Source organism: Cibotium barometz, chromosome 5 (genome assembly GCF_041138505.1).
Source record: "Cibotium barometz isolate CiBa-2024 chromosome 5, ASM4113850v1, whole genome shotgun sequence".
NCBI lineage: Eukaryota > Viridiplantae > Streptophyta > Polypodiopsida > Cyatheales > Cibotiaceae > Cibotium > Cibotium barometz.
Genome location: NC_141050.1, coordinates 55,919,868 through 55,944,145, shown reverse-complemented (window position 1 = coordinate 55,944,145; position 24,278 = coordinate 55,919,868). Strand labels below are relative to the sequence as shown.

The 24,278-nt window shown below is 44.5% G+C and overlaps 1 protein-coding gene across 1 annotated transcript in view; it reads right to left on the bottom strand.

Moving 5' to 3' along the window:
- Positions 1-271: 271 nt before the first annotated feature.
- LOC147638667 (uncharacterized) overlaps positions 272-24,278 on the bottom strand; it is a 61,297-nt gene continuing 37,290 nt past the window's right edge. The window contains exons 2-3 of the mRNA XM_086798618.1: positions 903-1,254; positions 272-753 (exon numbers count right to left, since the gene is read on the bottom strand). Coding sequence (XP_086654744.1) covers positions 661-753; positions 903-1,254 — 445 coding nt within the window. The 3' untranslated portion in view covers positions 272-660. The remainder of the gene's footprint in view (positions 754-902; positions 1,255-24,278) is intronic.

Here is a 24,278-nt window from a genome sequence, read left to right as displayed (position 1 = left end):
CATTCCAGGGCCACAGTGCCATGTTCATGTGCATGTTTATATTTTCAGCATAAGAGTTACTCTACTCGGATAGAGTAAGGAAAACATAAAGCAATGGTGCAATCTCATTCACCATGAGATATTGATGGGTGCTGTTTGCAGGGAGGTCGAGGCTGCTCGTTGGGTCAAAAGACAGGTCATGGCACATGTTGGTTATGTATATGTTTCATGTATCACTAAGTAGAAAAATGTCGCGATCTGCATCACTCCAACAAAGTTGGAATACTGCTATAGGAAAAAAAAATTACATGCTAGATAGCCAGTAATTTTAGGAGGAGCTTGTAAGAGTATCAAGACACATTGGAAGAGTGATATTTGTCACTAACTGCATAAAAAGTAAGAAGTAACCTATACACTCCACGACTATCACCATATGAAAGAAGGGAAGACTTGGCACCACCAACTAATTCCAGTTCACAATACCATGTCTGTGCACTAGAATTTACCCCTGCTATATATAAAAACAAACCTTATTGCCGTTTCCATCTATGTGACACAGCTGGTAAGGGGTTTAATACTCAAGGCAAGTGCCAAGTTCAATCTCAGATAGCTGCAGCCATAGATGCAATATTTCCTATCGTTGAATGGACACATTGTAGTCACCAAAATAAAGACTCCTTATCACTCAGTATTTTGTACCTGACGCAATTCTTCTTCCATCCTATAACGGAAAACCTGACGGCCAAATGGAACTATAAGGTTGTAGTGAAAAACCTGCGCAGAAAAGCAAAACAATCCATTATAAGGAAATAAAAGAAATGCACAGTCAAAGTGAAGAACTTTTCTAGCCGCAACAACAAGAATTGACCTTAACTATTCGGTAACTAGAGTCTCACACAAACAAACAGGCTTGCAAAACCAACCTTCTTATTGATATCCTTCAGTTCTTCTTCCAAAATCCTCAGATCTGCCCTCCAAAGAGCGTCTCTGCGTGATACATCCCCAGACAGTGCATCCACTTTTCTATTCCATGAGAACCGAAGAGCCCTTCTCCACCTCTCCATGTGGAACCTTATTTCTTTGTTAAGTTCAACCCACTCCGGAGCAAACCCATTTTTTGAAAGTATTCTGTAGACAAGATCCTCTGCAGGATCTGCATGTGGATTGCCCTCCACCTTCAATGGCTTTCCTTTGCCTGGCAGCTTCTCAAAATCTCCCTCTAGCACTGAATGCCATATACGTTGCTCCACAACATTTGCCAAGTCTGACTCTGACCTGTAATTTGACCCAAATTACCAAGAAAACAAAATAAAAACATATCTCAAATCTTAATGTTCATTGGCAAGAACAAATAAAATGCACAAAAGAGTTGTAGCAAATACAACCAAACCATGCAATAGACAAATAATTTTACCCCACGTACATGAAAACCTACACATAAAAACAATCTAAAAAACACATAAAAACTTATAATGTCCTGGAGGTATAATGCTTGCACTGAAGAAAGCCCATCAGTTACCGTGTGCCCAGAAGAGCCGCCCAGGCATCACGTGCTCAACCTGAAAGGGTACCGTGGGAGAAGAGAACATGAAAGTGGCCTGCCCAGCCATGGCTCAACCCTAAAAGGTGAATGTGATGCTTCCATGCACAAGGTAAAAGGTGCCCGCAATCCCATGCAGGATTGTTTTCAACCCCATAACCGCCAACCATGGCAGCATACAAGCTTTAACTTGTATTTGTTAGAATTGTGCATCTCCGTGTTTTGGGGCTTTACCATTTATCTGGTATTTTATTGTATTTTACTCCTATTTATTTGTCCAGAGCTAGTCGACCAACCCTAGAGCCAATCAGCCAGGTCCCTATTGCACTATATAAGGAGTTTCCCATTATTCACTCAACCATCCACTTCCCTTGCACATTGTCGAACACTCAGTTGCTGGCTATTGCCATTGTAAAGCTTTACTGCTGTTATAAAAGGTGATCTTGTCCAACTCTCTCAATCTCCTTTGCACTCTCTCATACGTTTACTGTTTATGCTTCCGCCTATGCTATCTCCTTCATGGTATCATACGCTTAGGTCCAAGCTGCTCCAAACTCTGCAAATCTTCCCACCTTTCCCTCCTCTGCTATGCGTTTTTTCTCCATCTCTCTCCCGGCTGCAGATCCGTCACAACAAGTGGCTGCATTTCCCAACTGTGCTGCATTTTCAGGTCCAGCCAGCCTGCTGTTTACTGCCGGCCAGTTTTGGTGGCTGCGTTTTCTCCTACAAAGACAAGCCGACCAGTTTACTTGGCTTCGTTTTCTTTTGAAGCGGCAAAAGGTGGAGTTGTGTCTGTGTTTTCGCACCGGCATCTGTTTTTTGGCGAGTTCTTTTCATTTGGTGCTGCCAGACAAGTGGCCCTACATTGTCTTCTTCCTCCACGAGTCCTTGCCTATAACATGCAGCGAAAGTATTCGTAATTGAGGATCCTGTCACACAAATGCTCACATCGTCTTCTATAGCCTGAGTTTCACAAGTTTAGCAATCCACTTTAAGACTTCAAACTTTAAGAGATTTAAGAGAGAGAAAGAGAGAGAGAGAGAGACTGTACACCGTATGGGGTCCTGAATTACCCACTGAAGGGCCTCCTATCCCGTTACCGGGATAGTATTTGCTTTATTTCTTTGAAGGGACTAACGGTGGACTGATGATAAGCCAAACGCAAGATCTCGAAAGACCAAGAGTCAGGTTGAACTGTACACAATTGTAGAAGCACCAATCATGACCAATCTTGAGCCTATGCACTCTTCCCAATGGATGTAGGAAGGTTGCAAATCTGAGGCTGAGAGAAGTGGCTGATTGGGACTGTTCTAGACTATGTATAAATGCTGAAAATGAGTATGAAAACTGAGTTTTACCTTCACCAAGTGGCTGTAGCAAAACGATGCATATGAGGATGCTGAAAACTGAATGAATGCTGAAAACGCAAGGGATACTAAAGGCTGAATGCTGTAGATGCTGCATTTTACTGCTTAGAGGCTGAATTGGTCAAGCGTTGATGCTCCTAGATGCTGATGAGGAAAACGCTGAAGTATGAGGTGCTGAATTCTGCAATCGCGTATGCTCCTTGTGCTGAAGGCTCCAAGCGATGAGGACTTCTCTGCTGATTATGATCGAAATGAATAAATGGATGATATGCTTAGCTATTTATATGGACAAGGGGTGCTGGTTGGCTGGCTATAAAGCTGGCCGACTGCATTTGTACAGGCAAAAATATATACATATGATCATAGTTGCCAGGCGTTTCAGAAACGGCAGGTATGAAACGGGTTTCATACGTTTTGAAACGTTTCATAAAAGGTAAGAAACGGGTACAAAAAGGTTTCATACAAAATAGAAAAAACATGTATATTTTTTTGCTTGAAATATACAAAAGAAAAAACTACTGACATAACTTATAAGAGACCACATTGAATTCATTTCAATAAAAACAAAATACATGTAAGATATGATGATATCACAAATCACGTGGGTGATCACTGATGACTAAACAGAAAGCAAAAGGATCACCACGTGGGTGATGAGTCATGACTCAAAATCCAAGATCAAAATAAATAAAATGATACTGGCAGCTGCTAGCTACTTTACTATCTGCATCCTCATCTGCATCCTCATCTGCATCCTCATGCTCATCCTCATCTGCATCTTCTGCCTCTGCAGCCTCACTCTCAAGGTCACTGCCGGTAGCCGAGTCCTCAAATGCCTCATCCTCTAGAGGTGCAGGTGCACCACTAGTACTAGCCTCTCGAGAAGATCGTGTAGTGCGAGCCGGAGCTATGATCTCCTCATAGAGCATAGAATAGATGTCTCTCTCCTCTTGAGGAATGTCGGGAATCTCCTTGCACTTCATGATATCAATCTTATCTGGATTCACTTGGCGAGGCTCAATGGGATGACCCTTTTGTTCTAGCAATCGGAGATTGCAATGACAAAAGACAAGCCTCTCCAATTGTGCTGAGGAGAGTCTATTTCTCTTTTTCGTGTGAAAAAGAGTCCATGTACTCTAGTTTCTCTCACAAGACCCTGAACTGCAATCCTGGGAGAGAACTCTCAATGCAATCTGTCTCTACATTGTACAAAAAAGAATGTTAAGTTAGAGTCAAAAAGAGAGTAGCATTTGAATGTAGATTTTGAAAGAGTAGGACTCAGGAGACAAAGATACAAGATTCAAGAATCAAGAAACCTTACCAAGTTGGGTGTCCCAATATCGTATTTCTCCCACCAAGACACTGGCTCCAACTGTGTCTCCCTGAGCAATGCAGTAGCTCGCCCAAACATATGGCTACCGTTGCGGTAAATGAGAAGCTCATCTTGGAGCTTTCTCGTAAGCTGTATATCACCTCCCACTCCCACCAACTTGGTAATGTACTCGACCCATCCTGACTCTAGCTCCTCATTGAGGTATTGCTCCTCATTCCTCCAAAGGGGATGCAAAATATGCATGATGTATGAAAGGAAACGTTTTTAAGGTTTTTAAAATATGCATGATATATGAAACGCGTTTCATACAGGACGAAACGTTTCGTACGTTTCGAACCTGTACGAAACGCGTTTCTATACAACTGTGCATATGATGTAAAAATGCCCAATAAATGCTGTAAAATATGAGAATAATAATAGATAAATTCTGATGGCTGCTAGATGATATCTGAAGGCTTCTGCAATGGTCTAGATGGCCTACATGCATATGGGATGAATGCTATGCATAAACGCACACATGTCCTGATGCAAACTCTAAGGCTTCTACTGACTCTACATGCATGAATGCATCTCTTCAAGTGGGTTAAGGGACTTGGACTGACTGACTGACTGTCTAAGGCTGAGAATGACCTACGTAGCTCGTGCCTAACTTTTCCTGGACTGAGAATTACAATGGGGTCACGGCGTACAACAATTATCATCCTTAAAGGTACTAATAATGTATAATATTACACTGATGATGATGAGCCATCTTGTCACCTTGCATTATAGCGCAGAGTGCATGTGACATTCCCTCCTGCTTAGCTTGGTGGCAGGTTTATGGCCTCCAAGTAGCCCGCCAACAATTGGGGGTACTCTTGAAAGAACTCCTCATCTAGCCAAACGGCTTCGTGGGTACCTCGATCTCAGAACTTCGTATAGAACTAACATATCCGTCGACCGGAACCATGCTTGCAATGATGAAGAAGGATCTGCTCAGGCTCGATGACTTCGGCTTCGTCTACCACGTCTGGCTGCTATTCATCTGAAACATCAAAAACTGCTGGTCCAACATATGGTTTTAGCCAAGAAACATGGAAAACATCATGCATCGTCCAACAGTTACGCAACGTCAATTTCATGGAGACATCACTTATCTTTTTAACTATTGGGAAAGGTCCAAAACTACGGAATGAAAGCTTGGAACAACGTTTGCCCACTTGTTTCAATCTCTGTTTCATGATGCACAGATAGACCCAATCCCCTTCCTTGAAGTGGACATCTCGTCTAGACTTATTTGCCTGTCTACTATAAGCTTCCTGTGCTTTGGTCAAGCGGTCCTTGATTGACTCAATTATTTCGGAAAATGCTTCCGTCATTTTATTAGCCTCAAGCGATGGAGACACCAATCTCGTCAAAAGAGAGAAGAAACAGTGACCAAAGGTTGCTTCATACGGAGTCCGTCCGACACTGGATGACTGAGTATCGTTCAAGATGGCTTGGACCAATGGAAGATAATGTTCCCATTTGGACTGCTGATCATAACAATATGACTTGAGAACATCAAAAGCCAACTGGTTATAGATTTCTGTTTGGCCGTCTGTCTGTGGATGGAATGCACTAGACAATTGTAACTTAGTTCCAAACTTTTCGAATAATGCCCTCAAAAAATGCGAGGTAAACTTGGAATCTCTGTCTGAGGTAATGGTGCTAGGCAAACCACAAATGGGGTACCAATGTTTGAGAAAAAGACGGGCTACGTCCTCAGCTGTGGCCATATGCTTGCATGGGATGAGCATGCAAAATTTATTGAAGCGATCCACAATGGTAAAACACTGAGTGTTACGGGATCCGGTGGATGCTGGTAGAGACCCTACAAAGTCCCTAGATATGTTGATGAAAGGTCCGTCGAGGATATGCAAAGGTTGAAGTAACCCAGCCTTTTTTGTATGTGGAACCTTAACTTTTTGATAAATCTTACAAGCTTGAACATGTGATTATACATCACGCCTCATTTTTACCAATAAAAGGACCGTTCTAATTTCTCAAAGGTTCTATTGATACCTCTATGTCCTCCAACTAAGGAGTCATGGGCATCATGGAGAAGAGCTAATCGCTTTTCCCGAATGACACAGAGGCGGTTCTTGAAGAACAACCAGCCGTTCTACACTGAATAATGGCCAAGCTCAGAAGTGAGGGCCAAATTATATTAAATACCAAACTCAGGGGAGTCGACATACTGGTCTTTCATGCTATCTAAGTCCTTCCCTGTGATTTCGAGAATGGTAGACTCCTACACTGTCTGGATGCTGGCCTTTCGACTAAGAGCATCTGCAACTAGGTTATGCTTACTAGGGATATACTCGATCATTCCTCCAAATTGTTGAAAGAGTTGACTCCACCTAGCTTGCCGATCACTCCACTGGGCACTTGGCATGGTTTGAAGCTACTTAAGTGCTTGGTCTGTTTTGACTGTGAAGACCTGTCCATAAAGGAAAGGCTTCCAATGTTTGAGCGTTGTGATTACACCCAAAAGCTCTTTGTCATAAATCGAATAATTCTTTTCAACGACATCCAACTTTCGACTGTAGTAGGCCATGGATCTATTGTCCTACTGGACAACTGCACCGGAGTGCACGGAATGCATCAAACACCTTGCCTGTGATGACTGAGACTTTTTGTTTACGAGTCTTCACCCCCTTGAGCAAGTCAATGAGAGGTGCTACAAGGTTGGAAAACTGGAAAACATGAGTGCTCTAGGCTTGACAAAGACCTATGAAAGAACGGATCTCTTGGGTGGTCTGAGGGATGTCCCAATCTAAGATCTCTTGAACCTTTGAGGGGTCCAATTGAATCCCATCGGAACCGATGATATAGCCCAAGTATTGAACCTCTTTAACGCCGAAGATAGACTTTTTGGCGTTTATGTAGAGCCCATTATCTCGCAAAAGCTGCAAGACTTTCTCCACAACTTTCTCATGCTGCTGCGCACTGGCTGAGAATACAAGTATGTCATCAAAAAAGATGAAGACACACTTACCAATGAGGACTGCAAAACAGCTTCGAATATGCGGACCTGATGGTAACCACTCTTGAGGTCGACCTTAGTGAAAAATTTTGCACCATCTAAACACTCCAAAATGTACTCAATCCTTGGCATAGGAAACTTATTCTTAATGGTGAGTTTATTCAATGCCCTCTAGTCTACACAAAGGCGTGCAGACTTGTCCTTCTTTTCGACAAATAGGATGGGTGCAACTGTTAGCAGTCATCTCTTGTCTGTACACTATGTCAGGGCCTCTGTTGTTGTGGGTGTGCCCGCCCAGTTTTGGTGTTTCCCCATTTCTCCTCACTTCCATGTATTTTTTTCATTTTTTGCTAGGTGTGGGAGGTTGTTTTCTTCTTGTCGACTGTATCAGATACTGGCCGACTGGATTTTGGAACCCGACTTGCTGTCCAGCCCTAGCTGACTGCCCTTCTGTTGGCCGACCAACAGCCTGGGGCCATATAAAATGGCTCCTTGCTCCCCCACACTTTTCATTCTGTATCCCGGGATCTATTGGTGTATATATAGCAGAGTTACACTAGCTTCTCTCTCTTGCATCTGTGTATTGCTCTCTAGAACAGTTGTCTTCTAATATGCAGCGGAAGTCTTCGTATTAGAGGATCCTGTCACACAAATTCTCACACCGTCTTCTGTATCCTGAGTTTCGTGAGTTTAGCAATCCACTTTAATACTTCAAACTTTGAGAGATATGAGAGAGAGAGAGAGAGAGAGAGAGAGAGAGACGAGAATTGTACACCAGATTGGGTCCCAAATTACCCACTGAAGGGTCCCCCTATCCCGTTACCAAGATAGTATTTGCTTTATTACTTTAGAGAGAATGACTGTGGACTGTAGATAAGCCAAACGCAAGATCTCAAAGGATCGGAAGCCTGGCTGAACTGTACACGGCTGAAGAAACACCACAATGAACTGATCTCGAGCCTATGCACTCTTCCCAAGGGTATGAGGAAGGGCTGCACACTTGAGGCTGAGAAGGGACTGTAGTGGACTGTTCTAAGCTATGAAATAATGCTGAAAATTCTTATGAATGCTGTGTTAACTTCACCAAATGGCTGGAGCATGTGTGGATGATGCATAGAAGGATGTAGACTGCTGCAGGACTGAAAACGCAGAGCTGTAGGAACTGTACACAGGCCAGCTGTGATATATGCAGAAAACGCAGATGTGTTTGCTGATTTGGGGCCTGTGGAAGTACTGAATGGCTGCGTCTGATGGCTGTAGGGACTGCTGAACTGCTGCGTTGGAGAACCAGGGTTGGCTGAAGCAAAACGCAAGTACCCCAAGGGCTGGATGAGACTATGGCTGCAGGCGGAGATGCTCCTAGGGCTGAGGATATGAGGCGCCTGGATTCAGAGGGCTGAATGGGCTTCTAAGCACAATGCATGCCTATTTATACTAGTTGGGAGTTGGTCAAGTTGGCTGGCTGGTCATGATGTTCTAAATGATGCACAAGCATATGAATGCATGTTATGCAAAATGCAAAGTGCTTTCTGATGCAAACCCTAAGGCTTCTACTGACTCTACATGCATGAATGATTCTCTCCAAGTGGGTTAAGGGACTTGACTGACTGACTGACCCGCTAAGGCTGAGGAATGACCTACGTAGCTCGTGCCTGACTTATCCTGGACTGATGGTCACGGCATACGACAAATATCATCCTACTGGTTCTAATAACGTACAGATGTTGCACTGCTGCTGATGAGTCATCTTGTCACCATGCACTGAGTGCAGAAAGCATGTGACATGTCTTCATTTCCGCTGTGCATTCTAACAGCAGCAAAGGGTGAGGAAGAAGGCCGAATGAATCCAGCTCGGAGAAGCTCAGATAATTGTCTTTGTAGCTCGTCCTCTAAAGTCTTAGAAAGACAATAGGGGAACCTACTAGGAGGTTCTAATCCAGGGACCAAATCGATATAACGGTCCTCAGGACGTGATGGAGGGAGACTCTGCAGAAGATTGTCCCTAAGCATAATGTCCTGATGTCTGGACAGGAGGTCTGCTAATTGTGGGACCGAAGATGAGATAGGTGCTATCGATGAGATAGAGGCTGTCTAAGCACGAACATAAAGTAGTGCTCCTTCCGCTCCCTTGCAGATAGCTCATCGGGCCTAGAGGTGTGAAATCAATGGGATGCCAAGAATGCTTCTATCCCCACGAATCATGACGGGCTCAGGAAAACCTTTACAGATAGTAAAAGGGTCTTGCCCCCAATCGGTAATAGGCTCATATTGACGAAACCACTGGATTCCTAAGATCATGTCACACCCCAAAAGAGGCGAGACAATGAAATCTCATTGGAATGAGGCCTTCTGAACTTCAAAGGCGAACTACTGTGCCTTCTGAGATATGTGGGTGCGGAGACCAAGTGTGAACCCGTCCACATCCAAATGATATGGTACTAACGTGCAGCTCATCTTGTTAGCCAACTGGGGAGAGATGGCGTCCTTAGAACTACCCATGTCAAATAGGACTACAAACTGCAGGCCCTTGGCAGAGCCATAAGCTCGGATGAGGCTTTTCTGTGCAGCATCGCTCTCACCCTCCTGCTTAGCATTATATACCACGGATGGCATAGGATGCATAGAAGGTAAAAGCTGAACTGCATTTGTGGTAGTAGGCGAGGCTGGAGGAGTTGGAGATGATGTGGCAACTGTGGCAGAAGATGCTTTGGAGGCTTGCTCCGCTTGCCATTTGTGGCAATCCTTCTTACCCTGCCCTATGATATGACAGAAAAAGCATCTATTTTCTGACTGGTAATTCCTTTGCTCCTCTGGAGGAAGATAACCTCCAGTGATGTCTGCTTTAGCCTTTTTCTCAAGGGTTTTCTTAGGCTTAGATTATTTATCCTTCTTACCCCCTAAACTAGAGCTATTAATGCCGTCCTTAGTATCTTTAGAAGATACATTACCTTTCCCTGGCTGCGTAGCAGATTGCTGCTGCTGGGGTTTGGTACTGGACTGTGATGACTACTTGGGCTTGCCTCCGTTCATCTTCATTTCTTCATTTTAAGCGAGAGTCAAAGCCCGGTCATATGTACTGGGTTCAAAGTTGTGAAATGTGAATTGGATGTTGGGATCTAATCCACGAATGAATTGATCCATCTTGGCATGCTCAAATAGCCCTAACTGTTGTGCTAAAGTGATAACCTCACCAGAAAACCGAAGCACTACTGACCCGTTCTATTTGAGTCCATAAAACACATCTGCCAAGCCGGTCATATTCTGAGGCGGGAGGAATCTGGTCTTAAGATCATGAACAAAGTATCCTAGCTAAAAGCTATGACACCTGTGGTCTAGTCTGTATGAAGACTAGACCAATGCTGCCACCAAGTGACTGCCTCACCTATAAGGTAGGAAGCCGCTACGTGGACCCTATCCTAAGGATCTTTGATCCTAACTACTGGAAAATGAGCAATAAATTGATGAATAAACTGATTAACTGCTAAATGATCACACTTACCATCATACTTACTAAAATTCGGTTGACTTCGAATGACGGTAGTCGGTGTCGCGGGCTACTGGCTGGTGGCACCTGAGGCTAGGAAAACTGAAGAGGTGTGTTGGTATCTAAAATGCATGGCCTCCTTTTCCCTTTGGTGCTCGAGTAACATACGTTTTCGATCGAGCTCTCAGCGGTGCTCCCGAGCGGCGAGTTCACCCTAACGCCGATCTTCTTCGATCCTGCGTTGGGCTTCCTCATAGTCCTGTCTATCTGCTTTTTCTTGTTGCTTTCTTGCTTCAGCTTCTACTTTTTCTTGCTGCTTTCTTGCTTTAGCTTCGGCTTCTGCTTTTTCTTCTCTCTTCTTCTTTGTTGTTCCATCTGAAAGAAAAGGAAGATGTAGTCGGGGGTTGCTGGAGGCAGGATGTGCTGCTATTGCCTCTCCATTGAAGGCGCTCCATGAGAGGCTGGTTCTGAGCTCTGAGTAGAGCTATGGTGTCTGTTGTAGTCGGAAGAGCAAGGTCTCCTTCGGGGAAGACGTCTTCCGACTGATGGGTACTCTCCTCTGTAAACATGATGCTGAAGTCAGTGGTCATGCCGAAACGCAATCTGACCAATGTAACATGCAGTGGAAGTATTCGTAATTATGAATCCTGTCACACAAATGGTCGCACTGTCTTCTGTATCCTGAGTTTCGCGAGTTTAGCAATCCACTTTAAATCGATGCTCTCACGCTAGGATACGGTGTGTGTGGACAAGCTGAATCTGATACCAATGTAACATGCAGCGGAAGTATTCGTAATTGAGGATCCTGTCACACAAATGCTCACACCGTCTTTTGTATCCTGAGTTTCGCGAGTTTAGCAATCAACTTTAAGACTTCAAACTTTAAGAGATTTGAGAGAGAGAGAGAGAGAGAGAGAGAGAGAGAGAGAGAGAGAAACTGTACACCGTATGGAGTCCCGAATTACCCACCGAAGGGCCCCCTATCCCATTACCGGAATAGTATTTGCTTTATTTCTTTGAAGAGATTGACGGTGGAGTGACGATAAGCCAAACGCAAGATCTCAGAAGACCAAGAGTCGGGCTGAACTGTACACAGCTGTAGAAGCACCAATCATGACCAATCTTGAGCCTATGCACTCTTCCCAATGGATGTAGGAAGGCTGCAAATCTGAGGCTGAGAGAAGGGGCTGATTGGGACAGTTCTAGACTATGTACGAATGCTGAAAATGAGTATGAATGCTGAGTTTCACCTTCACCAAGTGGCTGTAGCAAAACGATGCATATGAGGATGCTGAAAACTGTATGAATGCTGAAAATGCAAGGGGTACAGAAGGTTGAATGCTGTAGATGCTACGTTTTACTGCATAGAGGCTGAATTGCTCAAGCGTTTGTCGAATCCCCATAGGATCTCCTCGTAGAACGCTCCTGGTACAAGACTCGAAACCTGCAAACAAACCAAAAAAACATGACGGGGGTGCAAGCCTAACTCACCTCCCAACCTTGACAACCGTGGGCAAGCCCACAAGTCTTGGCTATCCCCACCGAGCCACAAGCTGAGCTAACTAGATGGACGTACCGACCAATCTCTACCTCGTGACGTCCCATACCTCCACGAAGCTACCCTTGCGGGCCTCGAGACTGCTGCGGGCCTCAGCTGCATGAAGCCGGTGCAAGTCTGCACTAGATCCAAGCTCCTGACCATAGAGCTCTCACAAAGACACGCGAGACTCTATATGACTAATGACTAACCTTGGCCACCCTTTTATAGGCTCTTGGCAAGTCATCGGGAGTCCACACTTGGGTGCCCGCCTGTTAGTCTATCCCTAACTCAGCTCGTCAATCAACCTGCCTAGCTCCAAGCTTCCCCAACCTTGAAGCTAGTCTTATGTGCGTGTAGCACACGGTAGATACACACTGCGCACATGACATACTCCCCTTCCTCTAAGAAGCCAGGGTAATCTCTCTGAAGAGTAGTCAATGTCTCCCATGTAGCGTCCTCCTCAACACGATCCTTCCACTTGATCTTGTATTCCGTGATAAGCGTATTACGCAATCTTCTTTCACAAAATCCAAGAATCTTTTCAGGTTCGTGTGGAACAAATGTCATGTCCTCAACATCTATGATTTCTTGAGGGGTAACTAACTGGTCTGTTCCACCCAGTACTTTCTTAAGTCTACTGACATGAAATACAGGATGAACTTTCACATAAGAAGGCAAATCCAATTCATATGCAACTGAACCGTAATATGAAATGGTCCACAGTATCTAGAGGATAATTTCAGAGATCGACCTGTCCGTAAAGTCTTTGAATCTTTCGGAACTCGCAAATACACAATCGTTCCTTCAGAGAACTCTTTGGGTGAACGATGTCCATTAGAATAAAATCTGAGCACTTGTCATGTGCACAGTGGGTATCTACCGTGTGCTATACGCATGCAAGACTAGTTTCGAGGCTTGGGGAAGCTTGGAACTAGGCAGGCTGATTGACGAGCTGAGTTAGGGAAATACTAACGGGCGGGCACCTAAGTATGGACGGACGGGCGGCCAAGTGTGGACGCCCAATGACCGGCCAAGAGCCTATAAAAGGGTGGCCAAGGTTAGTTATTGATATAGAGAGTCTCGCGAGTTTGTGAGAGCTCTATGGTCTTGGAACCTGGATCTAGTGCAGACGTGCACCTGCTTTATGCAGCTGAGGCCGGCAGCAATCTCGAGGCCCGCGAGGGCAGCTTCGTGACGGTATGGGACGTCGCGAGGAGGAGATTGGTCGGTACCTCAACCTAGTTAGCTCAGCTAGTAGCTTGGTGGGGACAGCCAAGACTGTGGGCTTGCCCACGGCTGTCATGGTTGGGAGGTGAGTCAGGCCTGCACCCCCTTGCTTGTTTGTTTGTTCGTTTGTTTGCAGGATTCGAGTTCGAACCAAGATCGATCACGGGGGGATCCGTGGGTATTTGACAGTGGTATCAGAGCATACCTCGTGAATGAGCAAGTCGGTAGGTAGAGAAGAAGAGGTCGAAGAACAGTATGTGTTAAAAAACTTGCTGTTTTTTCTGTGCATACTGCAGTTTTCAGATTTTGTATGTGTTTTTTCTTCATCAAAGAACCCCATGTTGATGGGAGATGGTAGTTTTGGTAGGGTTGATTGCTTTTGCAAAGAAGGGGAGTCGTGTTGTGCAGTCGCATGAGAGAAAACAGAAAAACAGGAAAAAAAAAGCATGATGCTTTTTGTTTCTTTTCGTTGAACGAACGAGAGAGAGAGAGCAAGAGAACTGCTGGATCACTTAATCGTTCGCGAGTGGGTTTGCTGGCGAGTTTTGTTGACGTGGCAGGCGAGCAGGAGCGTATGCAGGTGGGCGCATGGGCCTACGTGGCCAGGCGGCCAGGCCCATGTAGGCGCCTAGGCCAGGCGGGCAGGCGCCCAGGCCAGCCCAAGCCTACGCAGGCGCCCCAGCCAGGCAGCGCCCAGGCCAGGCCTGCGCAGCCAACCCAGGCAACGCCCAGGCGCATGTGGACGGGTGACCCCACCTATGCAGGGCTAGCGCAGGCGCACTCGCAGACAGTTCTGGCGCCGGCAGCCATGACGACAGCAGCATCGGCCAGCTCTCCACGTCAGCAGGCAGCATCGGGCTAATCCAGGAGGGAAGCGAATTAAAAAACAACGCAAGGAAAGCATATATTTTTACTGCTTTCGTTTTTTGTTTTTTTGGGAGAGTTTTAAATTTTTTTTTTTAAGGTTTAAAAGTCCTCTCCTCTCTAAGGTTTCCAAGGTTTTTATTTTTTTTTAAAGTCAAGAGAATATATATATCCATATATATATATATATTAATATATATATATATATATATATATATATATATATATTCACGAAAAAAAAAACACAAAAGCTAAAGCAAAAGCTAAGCCTAGCTTTTCGAGTTTTTTTTTGGCTTTTGGGAAACCTTTATAAACCCCCTCTAGTGGGCTTCTTGCCACACATCTCTCGAGTTCTCAAGTTCTCAAGTTTTCAAGCTCTCAAGCTCTCAAGTTCGCTCGCACTTTTGTTGTGCAAAGACCAAATTTTCTCTCCGCGTACCCTCTTCACGATGTCGACCCAAGAATCAAAGTTGGAGCCCCTCGTGGAACGCGAAGGCTTGCCGGCTACGGATGGCACTGATGCCGATCTTTTTGACGAGTTTGTGTCAAAATCAGATTTCCAAGAGTTCAAAGTAGCTCTCGAAGCTTCTTCGGCGGAACGTCAAGCACAAATCGCAGCCCAGATGCAGGCTTTGCAGAACTCCATCGCTCTATTGACCACTACCCTCTCTACTTTCTCGGGAATGGATACCTTGGCTTCTGCTTTAGGCCCCAGTATTACTCCAGAACCGTTCGGGGGCGAGCAAAAGCACCGAACCAAGGAGATCGTGGACACTTGGCTACATAAGTGGCAAGTTCACTTTCAGTTTCATCCATATGATGATGGAAAGAAGATACACTTAGCAGCAAGTTTTCTGTCCGGCAAAGCCTTCTTTGGTGGAAGGAACTGAACCCAAAGCCAACGACTTGGACACAATTTGAAGACATTTTCAAGAAAGAATTCCTCAAGAAAGAGGATGACTATGATGTTGTTGCCCGGTTTTCAGCTTTGACCATGACCTCGCAGCACCTCACTTATGAGGTCTACCTCCAGAAGTTTCGTGACTTGCAGATGAAAGCTACAAAGATGGATCCCACTACTCTCTTGGGGTTTTCGTAGCTGGTTTACCAGACTCGTACCGATTACAGGTTAAAAATAACAAATGTAAAACTCTGGACGAGGCCATTCATTCAGCTCGTATCTATGATGATACGATGGTCTCTTCCAAATCGAAACCCGTTACCGAGCAGGGGAACAAGCATAAAAGAAAGTTCTCCGCACCTATGGCTAACACGACAGAAGGCAAGCCTTCGGACCAACCTTCGAAGAATACAAGTTTGACACCAGCGAAGAAGAAACGACTCCTTCGGGCTTTGAAGCTCAAGAAGGAAGGACGTTGTTTTATCTGCGAAGAAAAAGGACACATGCGTACTGAGTGCCCGAAGAAAAAGGGTACCAAGTCAAACGCAGGACCCAAGCCAAAGGCAGCTAACCAGTTGTCTTTGACAGGTACGTCAATTACTGTACTTTCTCGCCCTAGTACTTGTTCTGATTGTCTGTTCAATTCTAAGGTATTTGGCATGCATGATCTTCTCCGAGTTTATGGAGAAGTGAATGGCCATAAAATTCACATTCTTTTAGACTCTGGCAGTTCGCATAACTTTGTTAACTACAAACTTGTGCAGAAATTGAGTCTTGATACGACACTCAGCGACCATACCTATGAGGTACGTCTACCTGCGGGCAGACAAGTTTGGGACCACAAGGTGGAGATGCTTCCAATCCAGATTCAAGACTACAAAGATACTCTGGAATGCTATGTTATGCATCTGGAAAATGTAAACTTATTATTAGGGATTGAGTGGTTTAAGACTCTTGACGTCCAGATAGATTGGTCTAGTCATATTTTTTCTTTTCAGCATAGGGACACCAAGTATAGTATTTCAGGTGATTGTATTCATCCCTCTCAGGGACCTCTTGTAAATACAATTGATTTTGGAAATATAATGGATTCTTCTTTGTACACCGCTTTCCATTGTGTCTTGATTCCACTTTCTTCTTTTCTCATCCCTTCCATGGATGTGAATGAATTAAGTGTGTTTGAAAGCAAAGAATTTCAAAAGATACTTGATTCGTTTCAAGATGTATTTCCTAAGGAATTGCCATCAGGTTTACCACCTGAACGGGCAGTTGATCATCGTATTGACTTGATCCCTGGTGCTCATCCTGTGAGTATTCCACCTTATAGGATGAGCCAAGCTGAGGAAGATGAGTTGGCTAAACAACTCGAAGATTATCTGAGGATGGGCCAGATCTGTCCAAGTAAATCACCTTGGGGTGCACCTGGGAGAAAGAAGGACAATACTTGGAGAATGTGTATAGATTACAAAAGATTGAACAAGCTGACAATTAAGAACCGTTATCCTCTCCCTAGATCAGATGACCTAATTGACCGGTTAGCAGGAGCGAAATATTTCACGAAGATAGATTTGCGTACTGGCTACCACCAGATACGTATTCATGAAAGGCATGTCGAAAGAACCGCCTTTCGGACTAGGTATGGCCATTACGAGTTTCTCGTATTACCTTTTGGGTTAACCAATGCTCCAGCCACTTTCCAGCAAATGATGAACGATCTTTTTCGTGAACATTTGGGAAAATTTGTGGTGGTGTTCCTGGATGATATTTTGATATATAGCCGTACTCTTGAGGATCATGTCAGACACCTCACGATTGTCTTATCTATTTTAAGACAGAATCGACTATATGCTAAATTAAGTAAATGTGAGTTCTTTATGACCGACATCATTTACTTGGGACACAAGATCACTAGAGATGGATTGAGCATTGACTATGACCGAGTTCAGAAGGTTTTGGACTGGCCTATACCGCGAACAATGAAACAACTTCGTTCTTTTCTCGGTTTTGTAGTGTTTCTTCGGAAATCTGTACGGGAGTACTCTCAGCTCACACTACCGATGACCGACTTATTGAAAGGTCGTGGACGTAAGTCCAATCAGCCTATCACTTGGAATAACGATTTGGATATGGCCTTCAGACTTTTGAAAGATAAAGTCAAGCAAGCACCTATCTTAGCATTGCCTGATCCTAGTCGGCCTTATGTTCTTGAAGCTGATGCCAGTGACTATGCTATCGGGGCTGCTTTATTTCAAGATGATAGACCGGTTGCTTTTGAAAGTAAAAAGCTAGACGACACTCAATCTCGTTGGCCAACCCTTGAGAAGGAGCTTTATGCTGTGATTCATGCTCTCAAGGTTTGGAGACATTATTTATATGGCTCCAAGTTTGTGGTATTGACTGATCATCAGTCAATCAAGTATGTGTGTGATGCGGATGATTTGAGAGGAAGGAAAGCTCGTTGGGCAGAGTTAATGCAAGATTTTGATTTTGAGATCCGTTATCGGAAAGGGTCCATGAATAGTATTGCAGATGCGCTTAGTCGGATTAGAGAGGTGAATACTTTGTCGTTCACCGAGATTTCTACGGACTTATTTCAGTCATTGAGAGGGCTTTGCAGGACTGATAGTTATTTTGGTCCATTTTGGCAGAAGATCCAGGACGGGAGCTCATTGATTGACCAAGACTCGGTGACTGCGCAGTCTACCATTCAGGCTGCAGGAGGTCAGTGGATGATTCGGAATGGTTTACTATTCCGTAATGACAAAATTTGTGTACCACAGATCCCGGACATTAGGTCCAAGATTCTAAGGGAGTGTCACGACGCCCCTTCTGCTGGACACCCTGGGGTACACAGGACGCTATCATTAGTGAAACACACTTTTTATTGGCCGAAGATGAAAGGGTATGTAGAAGATTATGTTCTCAAGTGTCAGATTTGTCAGGCAAATAAAGCTGAACGCTTTAGACAGGCTGGGTTATTGCATCCTTTGCAAATCCCAGGTAATAAGTGGGAAAGTATTTCCATGGATTTTATTACCGGATTGCCAAGAACACATCAAGGCCATGATTCTATTTGGGTTGTGGTAGATCGCTTGACAAAAATGACTAGATTTTTACCAACCCGGAAGACTATTACAGCTACGCAATTAGCTCGGCAGTTTATCGAGCAATTGTTTAGACTGTACGGGTTACCGCATGACATAGTCAGTGATAGGGACTCTAAGTTTACGAGTGATTTTTGGAAACTTGTTTTTGAGAAGTTGGAAACAACTTTGAATTTGAGTTCCTCAGATCATCCTCAATCTGATGGCCAGACTGAAAGAGTGAATCAGATCTTGGAGGATATGCTTCGAGCATATGTATCCAAAAGACAAAGTTCATGTGAGGATTATCTTCCTATGTTAGAATTTGCATATAACAGTACTAAGCATACGAGTACAAGGTTTAGTCCTTTCATGCTTATGTACGGTTTTCAACCAAGATCACTTGTTACAGTAGGATTCTCAGGACTTCAGCATGATGCAGCACGTAATTTTTTGCAAGATATGCAAGAAATGTTACAAGTTGCGAAGGAATCTATTAGAAGTGCTCAAGACCGAGACAGGTTTTATTCTAATAGACATCGTTCACCTAGAGAGTTCTCTGAAGGAACGATGGTGTATTTGCGAGTTCCGAAAGATTTCGAGACTTTACGAACAGGTAGATCTCCGAAATTATCTCCTAGATACTGTGGACCATTTCGTGTTACACGACGGATTGGTTCAGTTGCATATGAATTGGATTTGCCTTCTCATGTGAAAGTTCATCCTGTATTTCATGTCAGTAGACTTAAGGAAGTACTGGGTGGAGCAGATCAATTAGTTACTCCTCAAGAAATCATAGATGTCCAGGACATGACATTTATTCCGCACGAACCTGAAAAGATTCTTGGATTTCGTGAACGAAGATTGCGTCATACGCTTATCACGGAATACAAGATCAAGTGGAAGGATTGTGTTGAGGAGGACGCTACATGGGAGACATTGACTTCTCTTCAGAGAGATTACCCTGGCTTTTTAGTGAGCCCAGGAGTGAGCTCTTAGAGGAAGGGGAGTATGTCATGTGCACACTGGGTATCTACCGTGTGCTATACGCATGCAAGACTAGTTTCGAGGCTTGGGGAAGCTTGGAACTAGGCAGGCTGATTGACGAGCTGAGTTAGGGAAATACTAACGGGCGGGCACCCAAGTATGGACGGACGGGCGGCCAAGTGTGGACGCCCGATGACCGGCCAAGAGCCTATAAACGGGTGGCCAAGGTTAGTTATTGATATAGAGAGTCTCGCGAGTTTGTGAGAGCTCTATGGTCTTGGAACCTGGATCTAGTGCAGACGTGCACCTGCTTTATGCAACCGAGGCCGGCAGCAATCTCGAGGCCCGCGAGGGCAGCTTCGTGACGGTATGGGACGTCGCAAGGAGGAAATTGGTCGGTACGTCAACCTAGTTAGCTCAGCTCGTAGCTCGGTGGGGACAGGCAAGACTGTGGGCTTGCCCACGGCTGTCATGGTTGGGAGGTGAGTCAGGCCTGCACCCCCTTGCTTGTTTGTTTGTTCGTTTGTTTGCAGGATTCGAGTTCGAACCAAGATCGATCACGAGGGGATCCATGGGTATTTGACAGCACTTCTAATAGATTCCTTCGCAACTTGTAACATTTTTTGCATATCTTGCAAAAAATTACATGCTGCATCATGCTGAAGTCTTAAGAATCCCACTGTAACAAGTGATCTAGGTTGAAAACCATACATAAGCATGAAAGGACTAAAATCTGTACTCGTATTCTTAGTACTGTTATATGCAAATTCTAACATAGGAAGATAATCCTCCCATGAACTCTGCCTTTTGGATACATATGCTCGAAGCATATCCTCCAAAATCTGATTCACTCTTTTAGTCTGGCCATCAGATTGAGGATGATCTGAGGAACTCAAATTCAAAGTTGTTTCCAACTTCTCAAAAATAAGTTTCCAAAAATCACTCGTAAACTTAGAGTCCCTATCACTAACTATGTCCTACGGTAACCCGTACAGTCTAAACAATTGCTCAATAAACTGCCTTGCTAATTGCGTAGCTATAATGGTCTTCCGGGTTGGTAAAAATCTAGCCATTTTTGTCAAGCGATCTACCACAACCAAATAGAATCGTGGCCTTAATGTGTTCTTGGCAATCTGGTAATAAAATCCATGGAAATACTTTCCCACTTATTACCGGATGCAACAACCCGGCCTGTCTAAAGCGTTCAGCTTTATTTGCTTGACAAACTTGACACTTGAGAACATAATCTTCTACATACCCTTTCATCTTTGGCCAATAAAAGTGTGTTTCACTAACAATAATGTCCTGTGTACCCGAGGGTGTCCAGCAAAAGGGGCGTCGTGACACTCCTTAAGAATTTTTGGACCTAATGTCCGAAATCTGTGGTACATAAATTTTGACATTACGGAATAGTAAACCATTCCGAATCATCCACTGGCCTCCTGCAGCCTGAATGGTAGGCTGTTCAGTCATTGAGTCTTGGTCAATCAATGAGCTCCCATCCTTGATCTTCTCCCAAAATGGACCAAAATAACTATCAGTCCTGCAAAGCCCTCAATGACTGAAATAAATCAGTTCTACAAAGCCCTCTCAATGACTGAAATAAATCAGTAGAAATCTCGGTGAACGACAAAGTATTCACCTCTCTAATTCGACTAAGCGCATCTGCAACACTATTCATGGACCCTTTTCTATAACGAATCTCAAAATCAAAATCTTGCATTAATTCAGCCCATCGAGCTTTCCTTCCTCTCAAATCATCCGCATCACACACATACTTGATTGACTGATGATCAGTCAATACCACAAACTTGGAGCCATATAAATAATATCTCTAAACCTTAAGAGCATAAATCACAGCATAAAGCTCCTTCTCAAGGGTTGGCCAACGAGATTGAGTGTCATCTAGCTTTTTACTTTCAAAAGCACCAGGTCTACAATCTTAAAATAGAGCAACCCCGATGGCATAGTCACTGGCATCAGTTTCAAGAACATAAGGCTGACTAGGATCGGTAAACGCTAAGATAGGTGCTTCCTTGACTTTACCTTTCAAAAGTTTGGAGGCCATATCCACCAAGTGATAAGGCTGATTTGACTTACGTCCACGACCTTTCAACAAGTAGCTTTGACTATAGGGAAGGACATATGGTTTGGTACAGCCCTACTGCCGTTTGAGAAGGGACACTTGGATTTTTAAAACCCCTTTCACTAAGTGTGGATTTTTTAAAAAAAAAACTTAGGCGCATATAAAAACACCAAAAGCAGCGATTGTTTTTTTTTTTAACAAAAGCTTTTAAAAAACGACTTGTCAACTGCTTTTTTTTGCTAATTTCTACGCCACCTGATTGCCTGCCGACGTGCACCGCCTGCTTACGTACGCTTGTATAACTGCCGCCTGTGCACGAATCTGGGCCAGCTGTACTTGGCTGGCGCCTGCGCATATGTACCTGGCTGTAACCGCCTGCTTGGCATACCTGGCCGCCTGCACATCCACTTAGGCGCCTGTGCCTACCTGCACTTGGTGTTGCCGCCTGTGTATCCAACCGGCCTGCGCAAAAGCAATCTGTTGCCTGCGTACAAAAGTAGTCGCCTGCTTGCGCCTGCACACATACTTGGCCGGCCTGGACGGACATATGGCCACCTACCCTGGTTGCGTGTACCAGTCCACCAGCGACTGCCTGTGTGTACCACCCGCCCTGGCTGCGCACAAAAGCTTCAGGGCTGCGCTACAACACCCTGACGTCACTTATCTCTCTCTCTCTCTTTTACGAACAACCAACTGGCTTTTTCCTCTTTTCGCTCTCTTCTTACTGTTTATACAATTGCAAGACATACAGCCCTTCTTCATGCTAAGCAAACCAACCCTTAACAAGACCAAAACCTTCATCACGGGTTCCTACGATGCAAAGAAACATGCTGAATTTGAAAAAAACAGTAGTATACTCAGAAAAACAGCAAGCTTCTCGAACTCGTACCTTTCTTTTGACCTCATCTTCTCTACCTACCAACTTGCTCATTCACGAGGCTTGCTCTGATACCACTGTCAAATCACCATAGAATCTCCTCGTAGAACGCTCTCGGTACAAGACTCGAAACCTACAAACAAACCAAACAAACATGACGGGGGTGCAGGCCTGACTCACCTCCCAACCTTGACAGCCGTGGGCAAGCCTACAAGTCTTGGCTGTCCCCACCAAGCCACGAGCTGAGCTAACTAGATGGACGTACCGACCAATCTCTACCTCGTGACGTCCCATACCGCCACGAAGCTACCCTTGCGGGCCTTAAGACTGCTGCCGGCCTCGGCTACATAAAGCAGGTGCACGTCTGCACTAGATCCAGGCTCCTAACCATAGAGCTCTCACAAAGACACGCGAGACTCTATATGACTAATGACTAACTTTGGCCACCCTTTTATAGGCTCTTGGCCGGTCATCGAGCGTCCACACTTGGGTGTCCGCCCGCCCGCCCGTACTTGGGTGCCCGCCCGTTGGTCTATCCCTAACTCAGCTCGTCAATCAGCATGCCTAGCTCCAAGCTTCCCCAACCTCGAAGCTAGTCTTGTGTGCGTGTAGCACACGGTAGATACACACTGTGCACATGACAGCGTTGATGCTCCTAGATACTGATGAGAAAAACGCTGAAGTATGAGATGCTGAATTTTGCAATCACTTATGCTCTTTTACTGAAGGCTCCAAGCGATGAGGACTTCTATACTGATATATGGACAAGGGGTGCTGGTCGGCAGGCTACACAACTGGCCAACTGCCCTTGTCCAGGCCAAAATATATATATGATGTAAAAGTGCCCAATAAATGCTGTAAAATATGGGAATAATAATAGATAAATTTTGATGGCTGCTAGATGATATCTGAAGGCTTCTGCAATGGTCTAGATGGCCTACATGCATATGGGATGAATGCTATGCATAAATGCACACATGTCCTGCTGCAAACTCTAAGGCTTCTACTAACTCTACATGCATGAATGCATTTCTTCAAGTCGGTTAAGAGACTTGGACTAATTGACTAATTGTCTAAGGCTGAGAATAACCTACGTAGCTCGTGCCTGACTTATCTTGGACTAAGGATTACAATGGAGTCACGGCGTACAACAATTATCATCCTAAAAGGTACTAATAATGTACAATGTTGCACTGATGTTGATGAGCCATCTTGTCACCCATGCACTACAGTGTAGAGTGCATGTGCACTACCCTTCCAATAGGAGGTTCCAAGTGGATCTTGGACTCTCGGTCCCTATTGCACTATATAAGGAGTTCCCCATTATTCACTCAACCATCCACTTCCCTTGCACATTGTTCAACACTCAGTTACTGGCTAATGCCATTGTAAAGCTTTACTGTTGTTATAAAAGGTGATCTTATATATATATACCTAGATGAATCCAGGAACATGCCCAAATTCACCTTTTAGAAACGTGCATGTTATATACTCATGGTAGTCAACCCACAAGACTATATAACTATCAACTCCATTATGCATAGTATGGACTAGATACTACGACATCCCCACTAACGTCATCAGTGCCCAATAGTGGGTGTAGAACTCTATATCATATGATCTTGTCCAACTCTCTCAATCTCCTTTGCACTCTCTCATACGTTTACTGTTTATGCTTCTGCCTGTGCTATCTCCTTCAATATTACCAACTCTCTCAATCTCCTTTGCACTCTCTCATACGTTTACTGTTTATGCTTCTGCCTGTGCTATCTCCTTCAGTATTACCAACACTCTCCCTCATGTAATGCAAGGCCAACAGCTAAGGTGCTGGATCCGGCAAGAGCCAGAGGACCTTTTTGCATTGCTATGTTGCCATGTGAGAACCCAAAAAAGGTACCATGGGGGATGTGAGTGCTTCAACACTATTTACGTGCTGGGCATGTGCCATGAAGTGCCCGCAATCCCATGTTCAATTACTTTTCAAACCCGTAACTGCCAGCAAT